This window comes from Syngnathus scovelli, chromosome 18 (genome assembly GCF_024217435.2).
Source record: "Syngnathus scovelli strain Florida chromosome 18, RoL_Ssco_1.2, whole genome shotgun sequence".
NCBI lineage: Eukaryota > Metazoa > Chordata > Actinopteri > Syngnathiformes > Syngnathidae > Syngnathus > Syngnathus scovelli.
This window is the reverse complement of record NC_090864.1, coordinates 9,982,593-10,005,741: the sequence shown is the minus strand read 5'-3', so window position 1 is coordinate 10,005,741 and position 23,149 is coordinate 9,982,593. Positions and strand designations below refer to the sequence as shown.

The 23,149-nt window shown below is 41.7% G+C and overlaps 4 protein-coding genes across 5 annotated transcripts; 3 read left to right on the top strand and 1 right to left on the bottom strand.

Annotated features, from left to right (window-relative positions):
- Positions 1-374: 374 nt before the first annotated feature.
- On the bottom strand, positions 375-3,674 carry foxh1 (forkhead box H1). Its single transcript, XM_049748668.2, is given in 3 exon segments — positions 375-2,080; positions 2,518-2,622; positions 3,047-3,674. Coding segments are annotated over 3 exon segments (1,533 nt in total). The 5' UTR covers positions 3,518-3,674; the 3' UTR covers positions 375-1,123.
- On the top strand, positions 2,010-13,258 carry ppp1r16a (protein phosphatase 1, regulatory subunit 16A). Of its 2 annotated transcripts, XM_049748664.2 has the most exons (14): positions 2,010-2,677; positions 3,042-3,106; positions 4,375-4,467; positions 5,613-5,800; positions 8,772-9,574; positions 9,876-9,946; positions 10,359-10,504; positions 10,611-10,714; positions 10,806-10,930; positions 11,053-11,178; positions 11,267-11,342; positions 11,421-11,550; positions 11,627-11,780; positions 12,431-13,258. In XM_049748664.2, the coding sequence occupies exons 5-14, from the start codon at positions 9,331-9,333 to the stop codon at positions 12,953-12,955; spliced, it is 1,701 nt and encodes a 566-aa protein (XP_049604621.1). In that variant the 5' UTR covers positions 2,010-2,677; positions 3,042-3,106; positions 4,375-4,467; positions 5,613-5,800; positions 8,772-9,330; the 3' UTR covers positions 12,956-13,258. The 2 variants fall into 2 exon arrangements, with proteins under 2 accessions (XP_049604621.1, XP_049604623.1); XM_049748666.2 differs by lacking the exons at positions 2,010-2,677; positions 3,042-3,106; positions 4,375-4,467; positions 5,613-5,800 and adding an exon at positions 6,587-8,699.
- Positions 13,259-14,253: 995 nt separating this feature from the next.
- Positions 14,254-17,686, top strand: bco1 (beta-carotene oxygenase 1). Its single transcript, XM_049749354.1, has 11 exons — positions 14,254-14,374; positions 14,462-14,590; positions 14,655-14,784; positions 14,897-15,044; positions 15,115-15,265; positions 15,410-15,630; positions 15,697-15,954; positions 16,019-16,124; positions 16,200-16,294; positions 17,083-17,194; positions 17,283-17,686. Exons 1-11 carry the CDS (start codon positions 14,317-14,319, stop codon positions 17,435-17,437), a joined length of 1,563 nt encoding a protein of 520 aa, XP_049605311.1. The 5' UTR covers positions 14,254-14,316; the 3' UTR covers positions 17,438-17,686.
- A 138-nt stretch (positions 17,687-17,824) lies between these two features.
- Positions 17,825-22,750, top strand: ercc3 (excision repair cross-complementation group 3). Its single transcript, XM_049749528.1, has 15 exons — positions 17,825-17,971; positions 18,250-18,449; positions 18,530-18,766; positions 18,871-18,920; positions 19,001-19,136; positions 19,261-19,431; positions 19,500-19,704; positions 19,780-20,094; positions 20,210-20,394; positions 20,482-20,684; positions 20,776-20,872; positions 20,943-21,060; positions 21,133-21,251; positions 21,339-21,488; positions 21,580-22,750. The coding sequence occupies exons 1-15, from the start codon at positions 17,944-17,946 to the stop codon at positions 21,712-21,714; spliced, it is 2,349 nt and encodes a 782-aa protein (XP_049605485.1). The 5' UTR covers positions 17,825-17,943; the 3' UTR covers positions 21,715-22,750.
- Positions 22,751-23,149: the final 399 nt, after the last annotated feature.

Genomic DNA, 23,149 nt, shown 5'->3' with positions numbered 1-23,149 from the left:
TGCTGGATTTTGGATGTAAATCAGATGCTTTCTTACACCCCGCAAATTCCGATTCGTAGCCCGTGGACGATTGATCAAAGATAACTCCTTGTTTATGGATCTCAATTCCTGTGCTTAACACCATCTGTGGTACTATGAGGATTGGAGATGTGCCCCCCCCCCCCCCCCAACCCTTTGAGCCTTTCCAGAATTATCTCCTTTAGTTTTATCAGCTCAAAGCTTGCAAGAGCTGCGGTCTCATTGTGACACCAAACATGACTAATTTAAGACTATTAACAGAATGCTCTGTGTAACGCTGACTAATTAAATCTGGTATATTATTATCATCATCAATATTTCAGTTTGAAAAAGTTTATAAAACAGAAAAATAACAATTGTACTAAAACATAATTTTATTATTTAACCTGTTCAGCACCATGACATTCTTTACAGCGCATCCCCCTGAGACAACCTTGAGGCAAAACGATTTTTTTTTTTTTTAAATGAACAAAAACATTTCACCTACCAACGCAGGTAGACATTCAATACTTTGTTTTGATAGACAGTCTCATGACTTCAAAAGAGTGCAAATTAACCCACTGTGCAAAGTCTACATGGTCGACAGTATAAAAACTCGAGGTAGTGGTTTAACAGTTTAAAAGAAATAAAAAGAACGACAAACCTGAGAAATATTTAAAGGGACATTCCAACCGCTACATATAATAAGTCTGAGTGATCCGTGCATGTAGCAATAGAGTGTAAACGATTCATCAGACTCTTCTGTGCCTTCACTGCATTATTAAAGCAGGATAAATGTAATGTGTTTAATGAGTTTGTAATGCCGCAAGATTTTATTCTACGTACCGTTTACTGCCTTGTTCCTTTCAAACAACCGTAAAAGTCAGTATAAAACACATTCAGCTGTCTAATAAAAACAATCTTGCTAATGAAAAACTGCCCGAGTAAGTCTGGCAGTGCGGTGATGTGATGCGGGAATATGCAAATTGTTTTACTTGTAGGATTCAAGTAGATCTGCTTTGGTTGCATCTTTTAAGGTAGTTTCAATGATGAATCTTTTTTTTTGTACAAACTGATGTCATTGCGATAAAGTGACAGTAAAAAAAGAGGCGATAGCTCCACGGAGTCAGTACTGAGAGTACCGGTTTAAGGATAACCCATTCTGCAGGGAGTATTGACTGGCTGCTTGGTGATGTGAGTTTTGATTGGGAGCCATTAGTGCGTCAAACACACTCTTATTTGGTGGCACAGACTTCAGCATGTTGTCCAAGTCCATCATGAGCGGAGTGGGTTGGACGGAAACCCGGCCGCTAGGGAGAATGGGCCAGTAGGTGTGGCCCAGAAAGTGACCCGGCGCCATATGAGAGCTCCCGTAGCCGTAAAGAGGAAGTCCACCGTGTAGGGGCATTAGCGACCCGCTGTTGAAATGCGTGCTCGGCGGGGCGACTGCATTGGGTGGGGCGTATTTGGTATAAGAGGTGGGCAGCTCCCAAGGGACTGCAATAGCATCTCGTCGTGCTGACTTTTGTAGAGGAGGTTTGTATTCCTCATACCCTGCTTGACCCTCAGGGGGGAGACGCTTGCCATGAAGGGACACCCACTTCCAGTCTTCCTCAGAAGAAAAAGAGGAGGTGGAGGCTGGGCTAGCTGAGCTGGCAGAAACACTGCGGGCAGAGGAAGCGTAGCGAGGGTGCGGAGGGGGCGATAACTGGGGGCGCTCAGTCTCCCCCCAGCAGTCTCTCATGTCCACAACCTCTGAGGCACTATTAGGGCGAAGGCTGTGGAGCAAAGAGTCAATAGCGAAGGATGAGTCCAGTTTGGGCCGGAATGAGTCCTCCTGGGGTGGGGAGAGGTTACTGGGCTGCATGGGAGGGAGAGTGGTCACGGGGTCAGTGGGCGGCGGTTGTTCAAAATCTATCTTGTGTCCCTGGAAAATGTAAGGGGCCAGATCCTGAGCAAAGATGGTCTCATCCTGGCGGGACACGGCCGTGTTCTGCCTCTTTAAGAGCTCCATGGGAACGCAGCTCAGCTCCACGGCCCAGAAGTTACCTTTGCCCTGAGGCTTGCTGGGATCTTTTAACACCTGTGGGGTGGAGGTATGAATGGAGAATGAATATTCAGACCTGACAAATGCGGTTGGGCTGTGAGCCACTTTCACATTTACTCACAATAACCACAAATAGAAGCTTCAAACTGGTTTCAGACGATCAGAGTATTGTCATAAAAAGTAGATATTTGCAAATAGAAGGACTGCATATAAGTAGTTTTGCCCAAAATTATTCAAACTAACAAATTCAAATTAACTTCTGTGCATGTTTTAAAAACATTTGATACAGTTTATTTGCTCATAAATCAATCCAATGTCAATCAAACTTGCATCATTCTAACGTCACTAATTTCTCCTTCCATCCATTATCTTATCCAAATGGTTTGCATTTGCATGATAGCTTTCAAGTACCTAAACGTGAATATTTTAAGTTGTATATTCACTGAACTTTCACAATTTGTCACTATACAAACCTTAACAAAACAGTTGTATGAAGAAAGGTTGTGTCGCACAGAATCCCTCCAGCCTTTGTAGCTCCCCTTGAAGAATGGAAAGAGGGTACTGATCTCCTTCAGGATCTGAAATCAGGTCATCAAAACATGAGTCACTGCAAGTTGGAGATATGACAATTAGGTAAATTTATTTTAGTATTTGATTCACAAATTACTTTCATTTAAATTTGAGATGTTGTGGGGGTCCTGTACTGTATCTAATCAAACTTGTGATAAATATCAGCATCTGGTTGCACTGCAGTGCTTGCTTATCACAGCAAACCCAATAATGGCATGGCTGGAAGTCACTCAAGTGTCAACACCCTTTGCTGTTTTCTTTCTAATATTGACACTACATTTATAGTATCAGCAGCAATTAGATCTTGCTTTCTTAAAGAAATGCCCACTTTTGTTGTGCCCTTTGCGTTATTTGCTTGTTAAAGTCAAACAGCTCCGTGCGTAAAATAAAGCGTGCGTTTGAAACACATGTATGTTTTATATTCCAGTTTACCTCAGATAACGTCAGCTTCTTCTCTGGAGAGCGTTGAATCACCATGGCAATCATTGCAAGGTACGAATATGGTGGTTTGGGGTACCGCTGGTAATTTTTCTTCTTGCCCCCTCTTGCACTGGTAGTCCCCCGGTCACCGCTCCACGCATCCCGGGTAACGGCTTTTAGTTTGGGGTCAGCATCGTGAGATCTCCCGTGCGACGGTTCTGGTTCTACAAGTTTATCCATGAATGCACCGCTCATATGCTCCTGCGGGTGCGCCACTACGGGCGTCTCGAAGCTCGGTGGAGGGTACCGGGGGACCATCTGGGCCGAATGTTGGTTACTCCAGTGGCGAGCTGCGGAGCTCCACGCAACGTGGCCAGGCGGATAACTCGGCTGCGCATCCCAGTTCAAGTCGAGCTGGTGGTTTCGGAGGTGAGAGAGAGCGGGTGGTGCCATCAGGTTGTGCCCCGACTAATGTTTTGTCATGCTGATTCTTCCAGCACGTCCAGACAGGAGGACGGAGAGGTAGAGATAGAGTGGGGGGTTGGGGTTGGGCGCTCAAAGAGTCGGTCCTTAACTTGTGGCAGACTGCTGGCTCCAGGCTGACTATTTGAAGAGCAAACAATTAACAGTTTCATGTAAATCCCGCTGCGTAATCGAGAAGAGAATGACGCGTTATCTGAGAGCAGGATGACTGATCACCACGGGGGGGCTGGGGAGGGACTTGTGTATATGCCACTAAACCTGTAAATTACCTTTATGATACTATCAATTTACCATTTTAACGCACTGATGCGGTGTTTGCTCGGTGCGTGTAAATATGCGTAAATACGCACGGCTGTTGCGCGTTGGCAGAGAAGATAGAAAAATCATGAAGATAAAATATCAACATCTAATTATATCAACAATAAACTACAATCATTGATCAGTGTCAAGTGAAACTGCAGAATGAAAGGGGAATGGGGGCTGGGTTACAAGTGATTTCGATTGAGCCTTACATGCAATCAACAATTTCTTCTCGGCAATATACAAAATGGAGCGCTGAAGAAAACTTTTAAAATGTTACTACTTTTAAAAGCATTTGCAATCTTAGATTGTTTTTGACTCTTTGCAATTAAATTCATTTCAGAGAGCTCATTCAATAAATGACATTGCCTTTTTTTTAAATTGTTCATCAAATGCAAAATTTGAACACGAAAACTCCAAAAGCTCCTGTTTCCAGCAATGTTGCTCACAGTTGGACTTCTCTGAATGTCATTCACCCCAGAAAGTGGAGAGTTTTGGGAATGCACGTCTTTTGTTCCAATTAATGTGGTGCTAATGTGCCAACGCTTGCTTCCCAGCAAGACAGTGAAAACAAGTTGGATTAGGAGAAACCCCGTTGGCAAGATGACGAGCAGAAGCATCCTTCCCCAAAAAGAGAAGCTGCTTAGCATGTGAGTAGAAATTCGGGGGGGAATTCAACACCATGTGGGGCTGACAAGACGCGAAGACTGGGCAGGACATTCACACCTTGGACAATAACCATTTTGTAGTTATTTGCAAAACATCCAAAATGGATTAATTTCCATTTCCATTTTTTTCTCATTTTTTTAACTTCAATTCAAATTTTCCAATAACTAAGTGAATCTGCTGCTTAAATTCATTTCACAGATTTTCATGACGTACTTTCTGATACAACTTGCTGATTTCTGTGACTCCAGAAACAAAACAGTGTGCCTCCCTCTAGTGGTTTCAATTTGCTATTTGAATATTGTGCAGCGTTATAATTACCATAATCCCTTCGAATGTCCCCCAAAATGCATTTGATACTCATGCAAAGGATTTGACGCACAGCTTTTTGTGTAAGATTGAACTCAAACATGTGCAGGCAACCCCCACCACTCATTCCGTGTGCACAATGTTTGGAAGCAATTTGCATGCATAGTGAAGTGCTCAGTGATTTAAATACAAACTGTCAATCTATCTCTTCCTGTGTGCTGGAGTGTCGTCTAATGGGTTTGGCCTGGATTAGTGAGCTATGCCTGAGAAGAATGGCAAACCATATGAATGGGAAAGCGTTCATTCTAGGTACTACACTGTTCACTGATTGTGTCTGGACAAATCCCCTTAAAGCTGCCCAGGGATGCATCCTGCTCATCCCAAAATGAGAAATGAACTTAAGGCCCTCAGTGGCAGAGACATTTCACATTACTTCTGCATTTGTGGAAATGTGGAGACTTTCCACGACCCAAGTTCCATCTAACTTTTTTCATGCAAAGTTTTATTCCCTTTGCTCTGCTTCAGTAGGTCTCAAACATTTTACACTAAAACAAAAAGCAACCCTATTAGTGTTAAAAACTGGATCAATTTGAATGCTGTTTGTCTTAGACAAAACCACTATATTAAAATAAAATGGTAGAACGAAATTTATTCATCTCAAAACCTTCTCACATCTCGAAAAGACAGTCTTAAAAGTCTTTTAAATGTCAAACTATAATTATTTAATGAAGTATTGTGTTTTTTTCACCACAAGATAGCGCTGTTGCTCTATGAAAAGTTTTTAATTCTGCCTTTCACATTGTTGGTACTATTTCCACAGAACTGTACAAAACTGAACTGCTTTGGCGCCCTCTAGCGGAGGTAAACAGTAGGAGGAAAGGTTACAGGTCCGGTTGTTATGGTGAAGCATTTCCCTGGAGGGGCTGGCCGTGGCTGGAGCAGCAGCTGACTTCCAGTACCTCCCGCAGGAGCAGCAGCCCTCCTCCTCGCATGCATTCAACAGTGCAGGTAAGAGACGTTACACGTCATTTTTCATTCTGTGTTTTGCTTTTGAAAAGTTGACTACGCAGTTGTTATATCGTTTATGGAACGACGTCCCCGCTACCTGTGCGCGCGACGTCGCTGCTGAAAAACGCTGCTAACCTGCTTCTCGTGGGTGCTAACGTGGCAGAAGAATAATGAATGCATGCTTTTTATTTTATTAAGCAAAAGCCAGCGGTCATTTAAAGTTGACCAAGGGAAACTACAGAATGCACATTGGATGGTTCGCTCGTTGGATTAACAGCCAAATTGAACGAAGCGTCAGTTTTACCTGTCCGATGAGCACCTGTTGAGGCTACTTTAGCAATTATGCTACTTCCATCCATCCGTTATATGGAGCAATGGCAAATAATTTCTACTTCTATCCATTTATCTTTTAATTCATAAATTGCACAGTAACTGCATTCATTTTATTTTTAAAATTTCAAGATAACTGCCACTTGCAAGAAGCTGGCATCTTAAGGTTTTCACATAAATGAAAAATGACTCAAGCAAGATCTCTCCTCTCCAACCTGGATGACAGATTTGAATATTTTGCCTTAGGTTTCAAAAAGGCTCTGTTTGAATTGGGTGTGTCACTCGACAGAGGCCCTACAACACGCATTATTATTATTATATTAAACATAATCAATGTTTGCATTCTTGTCTATCCAGTCCTGCAAGATCTTAATATGCACACTACCCATTCTTGTTCAGGTAAGTACAGAACACACATAGATTCAAACATTTGCCTATTTCACTACGAGTATACAAATGAAGTGAAGATTAGCTGGCAGAAGCATACAGACGGTATTTATGGTGTCAGACGTTGGAGAAAATCGAGTAAAGGTCAGGATATTTCATCATTGCATTGAAGTTAGTGGACCTTGGTCGACTTTGATTGTATGTTCACTTCTCATGAACAATATTTTTTGTGACTCATTTTTATTGAAGGTTTTGAAGATAGCAATGTTGCACTACTTTACTTCCACTATGGAAATGTATTTAATTATTCTATTGAGTTGTACAAGTTGTAGCTGACACTAATGGTGGGAAAAGTTTTGAGATCTTGCTCTATTTTTTTTTTTAAATGATCCAATTTCACTTGATTTGCCTGAAAAAATTTCAATCATTTCAAATCAAATCTTTATTCATTTTGCATTTCCTGTGATATATTTTGACAGGCAGAATCTAAATGCTCTTTATTTAGATCAGTGAATAAATCTGTGTATCATCTTTTGTATTAGTAAGACGAGGCCACTTCCTGTTTAGGAGCAGTCAAGTGACTCCACCATATTTCCTCCTCATATTTCCATGTCCTATTATTCTTTCTTTCTTTTGAAACCGTTACAATGACATTAGGTAAACCTTTAGCCCATGCTGCTGACTCACTAAATCATGATTGTGTGATTATTTGGTAAGCCGATTAGCTCACTTGGCATCCGCCAGCGGGTCATTCAAGAATCATCCGCACTGAACTCCGCTTTGTTACTGCTGTGGTACACAATGACCACGCCACGCCATTTTATAATGAAACAACCACCTGCCTACTCCCAAATGTTGCCACATTCGCAGCCTGAGCCAACCTGGGATTTAAACAGGGGCTTTGTTCCTGCCACTTTAGTTCCCGCCCTCCTGATGAATGCTTCAACAGCATGTTAGTGTGTTCATAGTGCTCTATTCATTGCACTTGCATGTTTCCAGAGCAGCTCTCGAACCTCCCCTTCCTGTTAAGTCATGAGTTGGGAAAAGTCCACAAATGTCAGATTGACGCAGGGATATTTATGCAAGCGCTAAATATTTGTTCATATTTCTCCATGAGGACGTGCCATTGTGCACTACTAGTTTGTAGTATATCAGTGATTTACCAATTCAGTGCAAAAAGTCATAAGGCCACCATTTTTTCTCCCTGTATGTTAACCACAATGTAAAATTCAAAACCCTTGATTGTAATAAATAGGCCTAATTACTATTGTCAAGCAGTGATCCATCAAACACCAACACTGATAAGTCGTCTAATATAGCCGGCATATCAACAAGCATGATCAGCCGCAGTGGGCTTCAATGGTATCAAATAAAAAACTTATGACTCAGGCTGCTTTTGGAAGCGTAATTACTCTCTTATCGGGGAGTTTCTTGAATTCCTTGAGTGACTTCACCTTGTTTGACTTACCAAATGATATCTAGACAGAAAACACACTATGAATGTGTTTTTTTTTCTCCCCCTTCAGTTTTAAATTGCGTCAGGAATTACCACTAATAACGTTCCCGTGGGGATTTTTAATCCTTCAAATCTCCTTTCAATTGACATGTTGTTTTTCATTGGCGTGTAGTTTTCCTCTTAGTCTGACTTTGGAAATGTTGACACTTAAAATATCTGTCTGAAGAGCGCAAATATTATAAATGAGAAGAAAAAAAAAACATTCGGTGTTATTGCTGGAGTTGCCTCAATCTAAGGAAATCCTTATATTGTAGAAACAGGGCGAGCCACTTAAAATAGTATGTTGCAAATGACAAACATTTGTGTCATGCCAAGGTCTTAGCCAATCACTCTCTATCTCGACGAGTGCCTCGTGTTGACCTTCCTCTCGGCGCTCACAGACCTCTAAATAATATATGAGTAGCTGAGAAAGAGCCAAGTTGTGTGTAGGCCACAGACGTCCTCCACTGATGAGAACTTGCGTGCCAGGCTGTGACGTGCCTTGTCTCAACTCCGAAACCAGGTTGAGTCCACTTCACATCTGTCCACACCTCCTCAAGTCTTACCTGGTGCTTATGCACGACGGATGCAAAGTGCGCGTTGGGCCGCAAGGCGCGTCAATCATTAATGACAAGAGTCACACACCGTCTCGGGTTTCTTTCGGGAGAGAGGAGGGAGTTAAAATTAGTAAGTGTAAGAGAGAACTGCTTGTACATTGTACTGTAACATGCCAATTAAATGAATTGTCCCTTCTCGCAGTTGCAGCCGGAAGGTGTCCAACGCGGTTCCCCTGGAGGCCCAGCCAGAATCTTATCCAATGATGGTGATTTGTGAATAATCACCGGTCACCACTAAAGGATTTTGGATAGCAGCTTCCTGGAGTTACAAGAATTTTTTTCAAGATAGGCCCAAGTCTTGAACATAAGGAACATTTCATTGAGAAATTGAAAATCAACATTGGATTGATGTTGGCCAAGTGTCACACCAATGGCACGAAGAGGAGGACTGATTATTGGCGCCAATGCTCAGTTTGACTGTTTTTGTTTTTTTGATGCATTTTTCATTTTTCTTGGCCAGATAGAAGTTCCAGTCTGAAACATGGGAAAGAGACACTGCAGTCATTCTATGTGTTGCTTCTTTCTGCAACCACGGAGATATTTGTCATCTGATTCCACTACATAAGTTGAAATCTGTTTTTTTTTTTGGGCTTTATTTTGTTGATTTCTGCACCTTCACCTATGCAAGAAACCTATTTTGAATTATACATCCACCACAACAGTTAATTTGTAAAAAAGCAGAAATATTGAGTGACGGTGTTATGGCCGCGGACCACGGCGAGTTGCTCGCCGAGATGTCCACCATTGGCCGCCTGACTGCCACAGAACGTCTCAGGCAAGCCCAAAGGCGGCGTGCTCAACAACTGAAGGCATGGGCCCAAATGGAGAAGGATGCGGCACGAGGCTCGAAAGCCAAAGCGGATAAGAAGAAGCGCACAAGGAAAGTGACCTTCCCCAGCTCCATCACTCTTCTTGATGCGGCCGCACGCAATGACCTGAATGAGGGTAAATAAGTTACGTGCAATATTCTTTTCAACTCTGGTCAATGACACGTGAAAGCAGATCTTCACTTATTTGTATTATGCAAGACCCGGTTCATGAATCAATCATGGCGATGAGTATAAAAAAAAAAAAAAAAAAGGAAGACGTTCATGTAGCATGTATAATTAACACTGACTGTCCTTTGTCAGGATCAAGGCTAAGAATAGAGGCAAATCTTTTAAGTTCATTGTTAGCTTGCACGCTGACCAGCATGTTTGTTGTAGGAATTTTGCAATGTAAGGTTGAAGTTGTGTCTATTGTCTAGTGAGGGAGCTGCTCAACAGTGGCGTGAGCCCTGATCTGGTCAATGATGACGGACTGACCGCCCTCCATCAGGTAAGTGCACACCTTACTTCGATATGAACGAGCAAGCTAAGTTGGTGTGGATTATCACAGCCCACATGTTTTCTTTTTCTGAAGGTTGAACAATTTGCAAGTGGCCTTAAAAATGCTCTTTATCTGCTCTTCAGTATTAGTCAGGTTTTTTTTTATTTTGTCTAAGCCTTCACTTATCTTCTATAAACAAACAGTGTGACTCCTTCCCAGAGTTTTAGTTTAAAGTGAACATTATTTATGCTGATTCCAGTAAGATTCCAAGGGCAAGGTCATAAAAATACTGATGAGCACAATTCTTGTTTTATGACAGCTTTTCCCTCCTTGAAATATTTGCTCTTCCACACACACCCAAAACGTTTTATTTCATTTTGTTCAATTACGTAAACAATTTTCCTCTGTCCTATGCTACCAGTGCTGCATTGATGACTTTGTGGGCGTGGTGCAGTGCCTGCTGGACGCCGGCGCAAGTGTCAATGCCTGTGACAGTGAGCTGTGGACACCGCTGCACGCTGCTGCCACCTGTGGGCACACTGGGCTGGTGCAGCTTCTTATTCAGGCGTGAGTTAACCCAAAGTCAGCTTAAACAATGCCAGGAAAAAGTGTACGTGTTTAGGACTCAACCCGTTTCACCGTCATCCATCTTTCTTCCATTTTGTACGTGCAGTGGAGCCGACCTGACGGCCGTCAACGCAGATGGAAACATGCCCTATGACCTCTGCGAGGATGAAGCCACTCTTGAGCTCCTGGAGATGATCATGGCTGAGCAGGGTCAGAGAGATGGGTCAAATGACGTGTCTCTATTTGAACTGGGTGCTAAAAGCATCAGTGAGCAGGAAAGTCAAGAAGTCTGTTTGTGCAGGAATAACGCAGACCCGCATCGATGAATGCCGAGGCGCTAAAGAGGCGGTGATGCTCGCTGACATCCGAACTCTACTTCACAACGGAGCCGACTTAAACAGTCAGGATGATAACGGAACGACGCTGGTAAGAACTTGTCTTCTCAATTTTCTAACACTATCCTGTTGTTGCTTCAAAGCTCACTTCTCCATTTTATGATGAATTAACTTAAAATAAAAATATGAATATTGGTGTATCATGTATTTTAGTTGCATATTGCATCTGCCAATGGATACCTGTCTGCGGCCGAGCTGCTGCTGGAGCACAAGGCTCAGGTGGAGATAAAGGACTGTGATGGGTGGACGCCATTGCATGCTGCCTCCTGCTGGGGACAAGTCAGTACTGCAGGCTTTGAAATGTCAAAAGCTCACGAGACAATTTGAAGAAGAAATTACACAAATAATGTTTGTGTTTGCTTCATAGATCCAAATGGTGGAGCTGCTAGTGGGCCACGAAGCCAGCTTAGACTCAAAGTCTGTCCTGGATGAGACTCCCCTGGGCATGTTTTGTTGTTAAATGTAAAAACATCCAGCCTTGACATTTTCATAATAATACTCATATGTGAATGTTTTTACAGATGTGTGCATGGATGAAGAGGTCAGAGCCAAACTAATGGACCTCAAGCACAAACATGATGCCATCATGAAGAGCCAGGACCGTCACAAGGGCACCTTGCAAAAACGAGCTTCTAGTACCGGCAGCAGAGGGTAAAATTGGATGTCAGGCTTTGCCAATGGTGGTGAAGGGAAAAATGTAATGCTTCCATCTTATTTGACTGGACAGAAAAGTGGTGCGTCGTGTCAGTGTGAACGAGCGCTCCAGCCTGTACAGGCGGGAGCATCACAAAGAGGCCGTGGTGTGGCAGGAGAGAGGCTTCCAGTCTGAAGCGCAAGATGATGACGAGGACCGTCTGACTGACAATGAGCTGCATCAGCATGTGAGTCATTTTCAAATGAAAAAAAAATGTCACTGGAATTAAAAGGCCTCCAATCAGCATTGCTTGCTTTCAAATATTTATTTTATATTAGTTCTTACTATTATTTGTATTTCTCACTTCATTGATTTTAAACAGCTTCTGAATTCCGTGGCAAAGTTGCTTATTGTATACTTTGTATATTATTTGTGCAAAAAGTGCAAATAGGTATTTATAGATACAATAGTTTCAACCCAAATTTCAAATGCATACATGTTAGACATGTTAGTCAATTGTGCATGCAGGTGTGAACTTTCATACTGCCTTGCTTAAGCAAAAGAAACAAGTGGAAAAAAACGGTAATGGGACACCAGACTTTGACCTATTTGTTGCGAAATAAGAACATGTGGACAACTTTGAAAACCTTCACCTTGTAGATACCACGCTTAACAGAATGTAAGCATATTAATGTGAGGTACATTGTTTTATTTACATTAAAGGAATGAAACAAGAATTACATCAATTGATTTTAATCAATTAAGTTACCAATTTCAGAAAAACGGTGACAAATATTAATACTGATAATATTAATGTTTGAGTCTGGGATTAAAGAACAGAATGTTGCCTGCACATAAAAGTGTCAAAGAACTGATTTCTTTCTTCTTCCCATTCAGGCCGGTGGTGAAGCCCCGTCACATGCCGATGAGCCGGACGCGACTGTCGGCAATAGTGTGTCAAGCCTTGGCAACGGAGGGACATCGGTTTCTCTGGCCTCTTCTGTGCCTGGAGAGCAATGGAGCGGAGGAGGTCGCATGGACCGTAGCGCCTCCTACCATCTCAACAAAACATCGGGGCCTGGAGCCGAAGAAGGCTCGGACAGTATGACCCGGGAAAAATCTCACCAGACGTTGGCCGATCTGAAACGGCAACGGGCGGCGGCCAAGCTTAATAAGTACCCTGCGCCTCCGCCACCTTTGACCCCACCCATAGAAGAGGAGACCCCCTCGGTGGCTGCGTCCGAGGTGACGAGTCCTTCGGCGCAGCAGGCGGTCCCCGTGGGGCCACACGGCACCGACACAGTCGCGTCCTCCAGCCAGGTGTTCTTCACACCAGCCAGTGGAGATCCTCCTTTACTAAAACTGCGAGCTCCCGAGGAGGACCAGTCTACCAACAAGGAGCCTTGCTGTAGACTCATGTAGGGACAGAGAAGATAGATTTTTTTTTTTACACTCCAACATCCTTTATGCGTGTCTGCATTTAGGCCGCATGCCACAGCGCTCACAAGTGTTATTCGTTCCTCTCACCTGATGATTTCACAGAATGGTCCGCTTTTTTTTTTCAATCTCTTCACTCCTCTGTAAACTGTTACCTGCTATTTTTTTTTTCAATTTTTGAATCATACTAAAGGCTTTATGTTACTATTTTTAATGGTGACGTTTGTAAATGGTCTTTCTCAAAAATAGAAGTTGATTTTTAATTAAATCCACACCTAATTCACTCAACTTGTTTCCTAATAATGCTATTTTCTTAACATTTCCAACAAAATATGTGAGAAATATACCGCAACGGTCAATTGACAACTGGCTGAAAATTAATAACAAGCTTACTTTTCTCGTGCCTGTACTGTAGGAGCGGGTTTGTGTTGATGACGTTGTTGTATCAAAGGTTGTCTCACTTATCTACGGCATGTGAGATGTCATCCAAGTTCACGGTCTGAAAACATCCTAGGCAAGCTCTACATCAAATATTTATTCTCATTATGTGCTTCACACACTACCAAAAATGATACATTTATGACATCAATTTAAATTTTATTTTGTATTCTGTACTCTTTTTGTAACCACTTGGTAAGAACGCTTATTTCAAGTAGTCGGCATTTTCCACTTAGGTGACGCAAAAACATTATGACATCACATTCCGACCCTTAAACGTCAAACTGTTTTAACGTTTACATTTATCGGCAGTATCAGAATTAAACTAATGTGCCTTTTTCTTGCTTGATAGAGCGTTTTCATAACATGCAGGCTTTGACCTTAACTGTACTCTACTGTCCTAATCTTAAAACCAATATTAAAGTCCAAGATTATCAACATGATAACCAAGACTTTATCCCCTATGGAAGACTATTATCTCACGACTAGATGATCATCTTCCATGTTGTTTTCCATGTTTACGTTCCAACTTTCAGTAATCTAATGACTCATAAGTTTGTGCTGAGGTTGTTTGGGGTGCATGTTCAACAACTCGAATATACCGTTGTGCAGATATCACTTATAAACCTATACTCCCATATCATAGTTGATTGCTATACTGTAAAATAATAAATCCGCTCCATCAATTCTTAGAAATCAAACTTCCTCGAAGTTCATTACCTCAGCCAACTCACATATTAGATTTACATAAATTAAGTCGTATGGATGTAGCGAACGCTTCTATTCCCGCTTGAAGATTAGATAACTCTTGTCCTCTTGCCCCTCCCCTTGCAAAGATCTTATAAGGAGTGGTTTGCATGTTGGTCCATTTATTCTGACAGACAGCTTCACGTGCAACTTCAGTCAACATGGACTTTTCCAAAAATGCAACAGAACACCCAGAGCCTCTTAAAGCTGATGTGAAAGGTAGTTTTTTTTAAATTAATTTTAATAATCAATTTTTTTAATTAATTTGAATTTTATGATTATTTTCTTGTTTTACCTTTGTTTTAGGGAACATCCCCTCTTGGTTGCAAGGCACATTGCTACGCAATGGCCCTGGGATCTTCTCCGTTGGGGACACCACTTATGACCACTGGTTTGATGGCATGTCCATAATGTACAGCTTCTCCTTTAAGGATGGTGGGTTTCTGAGTGTACTTTGTGTTTTCAATGAGTATTTAATTAAAACTATTTTGCGTCACAGGTGAAGTGACCCACAGAAGTAGGTTCCTGAGAAGTGACACCTACAAATCCAACATGGAGTCCAACCGGATTGTTGTGTCAGAAATGGGAACAATGGCTTATCCTGACCCGAGCAAAAACTTTATTGTCAAGTAAGTATTGCTCTTTATCCAAACGGCAACAATTTGAAAACTAACATGGCTTTTCGGACTTCAATTCTCATCAGTCATGGCTCCAGAAAAACTTGACTTATTTTCTTTCAAGGGCAATTACCTTAATCAACCACACGGTGCCTGACTTCACTGACAACGGCGCCAGCAATTTTATTAAATATGGCCAGGATTATTTTGCCACTTCAGAAACCAACTACATTCGTAAAATTGACCCTGTCACCCTGGAAACTCAAGATAAGGTAAAGCTCATCTGTCTCAAGAAAAAAAAAAAAAAGGGATCGTTTTCATGAGGGATTTTTTTCCACTCAGGTGGACTACATGAAGTTTGTCCCTGTGAATTTGGCTACGTCTCATCCGCACTACGACAAAGAGGGTAACGCTTACAACATGGGTACTTGTATAGCTGAAAAGGGCAAGACAAAATACCTGCTGTTCAAAGTCCCCGCTGTTCCTCAGAAAGGTAAATGATGACCTACTCTGCTTTGTCCTTACAATCCTTATCTGCGGTCAAAATGCAATATGCATGCACTTCAAACAACAACTTGTGGCAGTGACTCACATTTGAAAACGTAGCAGCAAAAAAAATTCTTTTCAAACCTCACAGACAAAGACAAGAACGTTCCCGCTTTGAAAAATACCGAGGTGATCTGCTCAGTGCCCTGCCGTTCCCTCCTGTCGCCAAGCTACTACCACAGCTTCGGCATGACGGACAACTACTTCATCTTCATCGAGCAACCTTTCAAATTGGACATTGTCAAAATGGCCACCGCCTACATGAGAGGAGTCAACTGGGCCAGCTGCTTGAAGTTCTGTCCAGAAGACAATGTAAGCGCTGCCTTTTATTTAGCACCACTGAACATCCTAAAGATTCTAAAAATTGATTCCCTTCAGACTTTGATCCACCTGATCGACAGAAAAACCGGCAAAGTGGTGGAGACCAAGTACTACACTGAAGCTTTGGTGGTCTACCACCACGTGAATGCTTTCGAGGTCGACGGTTGCGTCGTATTTGATGTCATCGCCTACAAGGACAACGGCCTTTATGAGATGTTTTATCTGAGCAAGCTGAATGAAAAGGCGGGTCCACATGAGAAAACCTACTCCCAACCAAGCTACAGGAGATTTGCTCTTCCTGTTCAACCAAACAAGGTAGGAGGAAGACATGAACATTTGACTTTGATTCCAAAGGGGACTACGTTGTACTGGTGTGCAGGGTGCGGCAATCGGAGAGAACCTCGTCAAATTGACCTGCACCACAGCCACAGCAGTAAAAGAAAAAGAAGGCAAACTAACATGCAAAGCGGAGGTGCTCCGTGAAGGTAAACATCATGCTAGTCTTAGCAATCTATTTGTTGTGTTTTTGCAATCACATTTTTTTTTCTCACCATCATCAGGGATTGAACTGCCGCGAATTAATTACGATTTCAACAGCAAGAAACACCGCTATGTGTATTGCAACTGCGTTGAGGAATCGGCGCTTTCAAAAGAGGTACAATTCATTCAAAAAGTTTTGCGAGAACGATTGGAATCACTTGCAAAGTTTTAAAAGTAAGGAAAGGCGTTGTTCACAGCAACCTTGTTTATTTTTCTTTCCAAATAGAATAAATGATAAAACCACAAGGTGGGGGAAACTATTAAATATTGACTTAGAAGCTGTTCAAACAAAACGCAACCCCCTTGGCCTTGCTTACGATACCCATGGGTGGTCTTCATTTGGCAAAGTTAAGCACAGAGAGAACACAAACAATGGGAAGAAAGGAAGTCTATTAGATTTGAGGAGTACAGTACAGAAAGTATGCTTTAAAGAGCTTCCCCTGATTCTGAGTCAATGCTCAAATCACTCCTCTGACGTCAAAGAGAGGAAACTCGCACATACACTCGTCTACTTCCTGTCAACAGGAAGATGTTTATTCTTCCGACCAACATCTTTGTCATCCAAGGTCATTCATGTTACAATATACTTGAAAAATGATAGTTAATGTCATAAATCCAGATAACATAATTGCTTAATTGTGGTAAATGGTTCCTTATCAACATCCACGTTTTTGGTCGTTAAATGGATGCAAATCTTATCGCTCAATCATCTATTTCAATTGGTTTCTTCTAAGAATTCGACTTTATAACTCTTATCCATATACCGCGACAGCAAACGTGTAGCCTGCAACTGTACAAAGGTGAAACGATCACTTTCTACAATGCGAAACTCTTAAATCAAGCTTAACTTTACATATTTGTAATGAATTGTGAATTAAGCTCAAGTGTGATCTTTTGGTGTAGATTTCCAAATTTGACACAGATACCAAGCAATTGTTGACCTGGAGTGAAGAAAACTGCTGGCCGTCCGAGGCAGTATTTGTCCCCAGGCCGAATGGCGAGTCAGAAGATGATGGTAAGAATTACTATTTGAAGTCACAATGGATAAAAACTAATGAATTACTATATAGACATTGGACTTCACTGTCTTCCTTTTTTTCTAGGTGTGGTTTTATCATCTGTAATCAACACCAATCCCGACCAGTTGAACTTCATCGTGGTTCTCGATGCCAGAACTTTCAAGGAAGTAGCTCGGGGTTATGTGAACGCTGAGCTCCGGAAGGACATGCATGGATTTTTTATCCCTGAAGGAAATTAGCTGACTAATCTTTATTAATGAGCATCAATATACATTTTAGGTGGGGGAGAAAAACTTTGTCAATTACACTCCATTGTTGTAGGGACAACGAGACAAAGTGATAAGGATGATATAGATTTTTTCAAATGTTATTATAATATCCACTTTATTCTTGTGTATCTCTTTGGCTTGCCTTTTGTGCCTCTTGTTTTCACTGAAAAATATATGCATATTAAACTTACAAAATAACTACAATAAATCCATGAAACTTTCACTGTGTGGAAGAATTCAAGCACATTTTTTGACAAAAAAAACAAGATATGTGTATGATACATGTAGTAATTTTTGTATGGACACTCCAGTCCGCTAAGTGGCGCTAATGTGTCATAACGCGGATTGCCAGCCACTGTTTTCATCAAATAAGAAAATGTTATTTCCGGTTTCTACCATGACAACTACGGAAGTAACTGGCACTTGAATACAATAAGATAAGAATTTATCAAGAAAAGGGCTTCTAAGTAGCGAATATGGGGAAAAGGGATAAAGGGGATCGAGGTGAGTGAGTTATGGCTGGTTTAGACTCTGTCTCGAACCTTTTAAATGCGTTGGAGACATGGAGTACTGCTTTATAAAATGCTGCCATTATATTGCTAACATGACTACATTTAGTATCGTTCTAATTCCAGTTTACGCTGCTTCTTATGCTCACATAACTTTATTAACAATGTGTTGGCAATACTGCGTTTGGTTTATAAATATCTGTATTGATATATTCTAGAAACGACGCGAATATTGTGTATCGTCATATGTATTAAACACGTGATGGTCTACAGAGAAGAAGTCGAAAAAGCGTTTCTATGAGGAGGAGGAAGATGAAGAAGACGTGGGAAGTAGCAAATCGCAGGATGGCATACCCGCTGCTGCGGGGAAACAAGTGGATGAATCCACCACCAAGATGGATGAATACGGAGCCAAAGATTATCGTGTTCAGATGCTTCTGAAGAACGATCACACCTCAAGACCCCTCTGGGTGGTAAGAAGTCCTTTTAGACTTTCAGAATGAATTCAAGATAAATGTTCTTTGTTGTTCTAGTTCATTTTTTTCTTCTGCAGGCTCCAGATGGACACATTTTTCTAGAAGCATTTTCACCAGTGTATAAGTATGCACAGGATTTTTTGGTAGCCATTGCAGAGCCGGTGTGCAGACCCAACCACATACACGAGTACAAGTTAACAGCGTATTCACTGTATGCAGCTGTCAGTGTGGGGCTGCAGACCTCTGACATAGTGGAGTATCTGCAGAAACTCAGCAAGACCTCCGTGCCTGATGGAATTGTGCAATTTATTAAGGTATGAATAAAGCTGATTCTGAGATGCTCAACTTGATCAACTCTTGAAATGAGGTTTTTGAGTTTTTGTTTGTGTTTAAATGTATTTGATTTTCCCCCCCCCAGCTCTGCACCGTGAGCTATGGCAAAGTTAAGTTGGTGCTCAAGCATAATAGGTACAGCCACTTCAATACAATTCTCTTGACTGTTTTTTGTGGTTTTATTTTTCACTGTTCTTCTGCATGTCTGTCTTCAGGTATTTTGTTGAGAGCACATTTCCCGAAGTGATTCAGAGTCTCCTGAAGGACGAAAAAATCCGAAAGTGTCGCCTTTGTGCTCCTGATGGGACTGACGGCGAGCTCATTACTGAGGTTCTTCACAGCAAGCCAGCGGTATGCCCCCAACTAAAATGTTCTGCCCAAAATTTCCACATAAACATTTTTTTTAGAACTGTCTAACTATACTAACTGTACTAATAAAAATTCAATTCCATGGTTAAATGTATCTCTTCAACAGATCTCCAAGACAGTTGAGGACAAAGGAGGTGCTTCCACCTCACAGCAGCCCAGTGATGGTCAAACGTCCGACCAACAGGTTCCTGAAGACATCTTCAGCTACTATGAGCAAATGGACAAAGAGGAAGAAGAGGAGGAAGAGACTCAGACCGTCTCTTTTGAAATTCAACAGGTGCTATTTGCATTTTTTTATTGAAGTTTATTTGTGACTTTTCAAATCAACATTATGGTTCTGCGTAGGATATGATTGAGGCGTTACAAAAGCGCTGCATTGAGCTGGAATACCCGCTCCTCGCCGAGTACGACTTTCGGAACGATACGGTCAACCCAGATATCAATATAGACCTGAAGCCGACTGCTGTACTACGACCCTATCAGGAAAAAAGTCTGCGCAAAATGTTTGGCAATGGACGCGCTCGTTCCGGAGTCATCGTGCTCCCCTGTGGTGAGAATACTTTTTTTATTGTCGGTAAACAGACAACAAACACTGACAACATGATGCATATTACTCGCTATGCAGGAGCGGGCAAATCTCTTGTGGGTGTGACAGCAGCGTGCACGGTACGCAAACGCTGCCTGGTGTTGGGTAACTCCTCTGTGTCGGTGGAACAATGGAAGGCCCAGTTCAAGATGTGGTCCACTATCGATGACTCTCAAATCTGCCGCTTCACCTCCGACGCCAAGGACAAGCCCATCGGTTGCTCAGTGGCCATCAGCACTTACTCTATGCTGGGCCACACCACCAAGCGCTCCTGGGAAGCCGAGAGGGTCATGGAGTGGATGAAAAGTCAAGAATGGGGTCTTATTATTCTAGATGAGGTGCACACTATTCCTGGTAAGTTTTAACATCACGCATTCTGTTGTCACTGAAATGATTATCGTAGTAGACCATTTGTTTTGTGAGATTGTCTCATACTCCCATTTTTTTTTCCCCAATGTGCTCTTTGTAGCCAAAATGTTTCGAAGCGTGCTGACCATCGTCCAGGCACACTGCAAACTGGGCCTCACGGCTACTTTAGTTCGAGAAGATGACAAGATAGTGGACCTCAATTTCCTAATTGGGCCGAAGCTTTATGAAGCCAACTGGATGGAGTTGCAGAGCAATGGCTACATAGCCAAAGTCCAGTGTGCAGAGGTGAAAGAGCCTTAGACCTCCCACCAGTTGCGTGTTCCAGAGCATGTTCTAGATTGTGTACTAATCAAGATTTTTGCAATGTTTCAGGTGTGGTGCCCGATGTCTCCAGAGTTTTACAGAGAGTATGTGGCCATCAAAACTAAGAAGCGCATCTTGCTTTATACGATGAATCCCAATAAGTTTCGGGCGTGCCAGTTTCTCATTCGCTTTCATGAACGGCGCAATGACAAGATCATCGTCTTTGCTGATAATGTCTTTGCCTTGAAGGAATACGCAATTCGCCTTAACAAGTATGTTTTTGTCTTTTCAACAAAAAAATATACCTTTATTTGTCGTACAGTATTTCACAATGAAATTATGCTTTGTATTTGTTTGCTTAAGGCCCTACATCTATGGCCCGACCTCCCAAGGGGAACGTATGCAGATCTTGCAGAACTTCAAACATAATCCCAAGATCAACACCATTTTCATCTCCAAGGTAACAAACTAATGGGTTATTGAGTGCCCCTAAAACCTTCAACATTAATCGATGAATCGACACCCCACAGGTTGGAGACACATCATTCGACTTGCCAGAAGCCAACGTTCTAATCCAAATCTCCTCTCATGGCGGGTCACGGAGGCAGGAAGCCCAGAGACTTGGTCGAGTTTTAAGAGCCAAGAAAGGTTGTTCTGTGCGTCAAACTACGCTTACATGAAAAAAAAGCAGACTCTCACGCCATCTTTTTTCCTTTTTAGGAATGGTTGCAGAGGAATACAATGCGTTCTTTTATTCGCTGGTGTCTCAGGACACCCAGGAGATGGCGTACTCCACCAAGAGACAGAGGTTCCTAGTGGACCAGGGCTACAGCTTCAAGGTATAGTTTACAGATAAAATGGTACATTGACTTGCCATTTGAATTCTTTTTGTCAACAAGCTCCTAAAAGCCATGTATGTGTCTTAGGTGATCACACAATTGGCAGGAATGGAGGAAGAAGACTTGATGTTCTCCACCAGAGAGGAGCAACAGCAGCTCCTCCAAAAGGTCCTGGCTGCGTCCGATCTCGATGCTGAGGAGGAAGCGGTGGCAGGAGACATGGGTACAAAACCACAGGTGGGTGCAACAAAAATTTGACATACATGGTGAAGCTTACAAATTGCATAATTAATCGTTGGCATTTTTGATTCCTCTTCTTCTTGAACAGTTTTCAAGGCGAACGGGGACTATGAGCTCCATGTCCGGCGCTGATGACACAGTCTATATGGAATATCAGGGTAAAAGCAAATCGTCTTCTCTAGGCAAGGGCATCCATCCGCTCTTCAAGCGCTTCAGGAAATAGATGGACGGGTTAAAGTTGTGACACATTAGCCACTGGAAGGTGACGTGAAGAGACAATGGTGCTTTGCGTGTCCCCCTCCCAGTTCTGAGGTTGGTGGTTGGAATCAGGGCTTCGGCCTTCCTCTGTCCATTTTACATGTTCTCCCAGGGCTTGTGTGGGTTTTCCCGCATGTCTGAAAAGTGGTCTGCCTCTCACAATAGGCTCCAGAAACTTTGACCCTAGTGAGGATAACATCTATGGAAAGTGACCCGTGTTTTTTTTTTCTACTACTTGAAATGAAGAAGTTAAAAAAAAAAGAAAATTAATGCAACATCATGTTGATGGTCTACCTAAATAAATGATTATAGAATCCTCAGGTAGGAACAACAGCCAATTACTTTTTTTATACAGGAAACACTAAATACAATTTAATCAATGAATGAAAATCCACCAAATTTTTCTTCTTCCAGCATTTAGCTCGTCCAACAAAAAAGGTGCAGACTTCTTATAATCAGCAGCATACCTCATAAAGGTAACTGAGAATTTAAATAGTTCCTTGACAGAACACACCAGCAAATTTAATTGGAATTATCAACACAATGTTCTTTTTTTGTAACAATGAATTAAATTTTATTCTTTCAATCCAACTGATTTTTTGCTCAACCAAACTACAAAATAATATCACAATCTTAGTTGGTAAACAGTCCCTAAAAATAAAGACAATTACAATATGGAAACTGTAAAAGGATGTTTTCACATCGTCGTGCCATTAAATTTCGACAGAGTATAAAAATTGATTCCATTAGAATATTAGCTTTTTTAAATTTGACAGAAAATTTTGTGCAATGCAAATTAGTAAAACATTTTTGTGGAGAATATTTGTACAGTAGGCAAGTAGTACATCCCTGGGCAGTTACTTCTGCTGACAAACTACATTGATGACTGGCTGTATTGAAATGACACACGTGAATTTTAGTGTAGTTAGTAGCTCACATCATTTTAACAAGTGAATCATATTTAAAGACACATATTTGTCAATAAATATTACTAAACCTCATTTGAGTTTATCTCGACATCGCACAACAATGTGCACACTTTGGACAGTGGAAACATTGAAGAAGAAGAAAAAAATAGATTACCGAAAAATGAATTAAAGATTGAGAGCTGGAATAGATCAAGCACTGGCAACAAAATGGATCTGAAGAGGGTGCACTTAAGGAGGTTAATGAGCATGATTGAGAGTGATGCATTTACCAACATGAACAAAGATCCAATTTCATGTGAATCATTTCCGACAGTTGGAAGCAGGCAAAACAACAACAGTACGTACCATCAGTTCTGAGGTTTCTCCAAAAGAACACAGAGGAACAACATGAGGTTCAATCAAATCCTCAAAGTGGCAGTGGTGTAGTGCTTAGTGAGACCAAAATGGGCATCAAGGCCTTCCCCAGTAACC

Coding starts and splice junctions, on each gene's coding strand:
- ppp1r16a (XM_049748664.2), top strand. CDS start 9,331: ATGGCCGCGGACCACGGCGAGTTGCTCGCCGAGATGTCCACCATTGGC. Junction 10,505..10,610: donor GTGCAGCTTCTTATTCAGGC/GTGAGTTAACCC, acceptor TTGTACGTGCAG/TGGAGCCGACCTGACGGCCG. Junction 11,781..12,430: donor ACAATGAGCTGCATCAGCAT/GTGAGTCATTTT, acceptor CTTCCCATTCAG/GCCGGTGGTGAAGCCCCGTC.
- bco1 (XM_049749354.1), top strand. CDS start 14,317: ATGGACTTTTCCAAAAATGCAACAGAACACCCAGAGCCTCTTAAAGCT. Junction 14,591..14,654: donor CAGCTTCTCCTTTAAGGATG/GTGGGTTTCTGA, acceptor TTTGCGTCACAG/GTGAAGTGACCCACAGAAGT. Junction 15,266..15,409: donor CCCCGCTGTTCCTCAGAAAG/GTAAATGATGAC, acceptor CAAACCTCACAG/ACAAAGACAAGAACGTTCCC.
- ercc3 (XM_049749528.1), top strand. CDS start 17,944: ATGGGGAAAAGGGATAAAGGGGATCGAG. Junction 20,873..20,942: donor ACACCATTTTCATCTCCAAG/GTAACAAACTAA, acceptor GACACCCCACAG/GTTGGAGACACATCATTCGA. Junction 21,489..21,579: donor ACATGGGTACAAAACCACAG/GTGGGTGCAACA, acceptor CTTCTTGAACAG/TTTTCAAGGCGAACGGGGAC.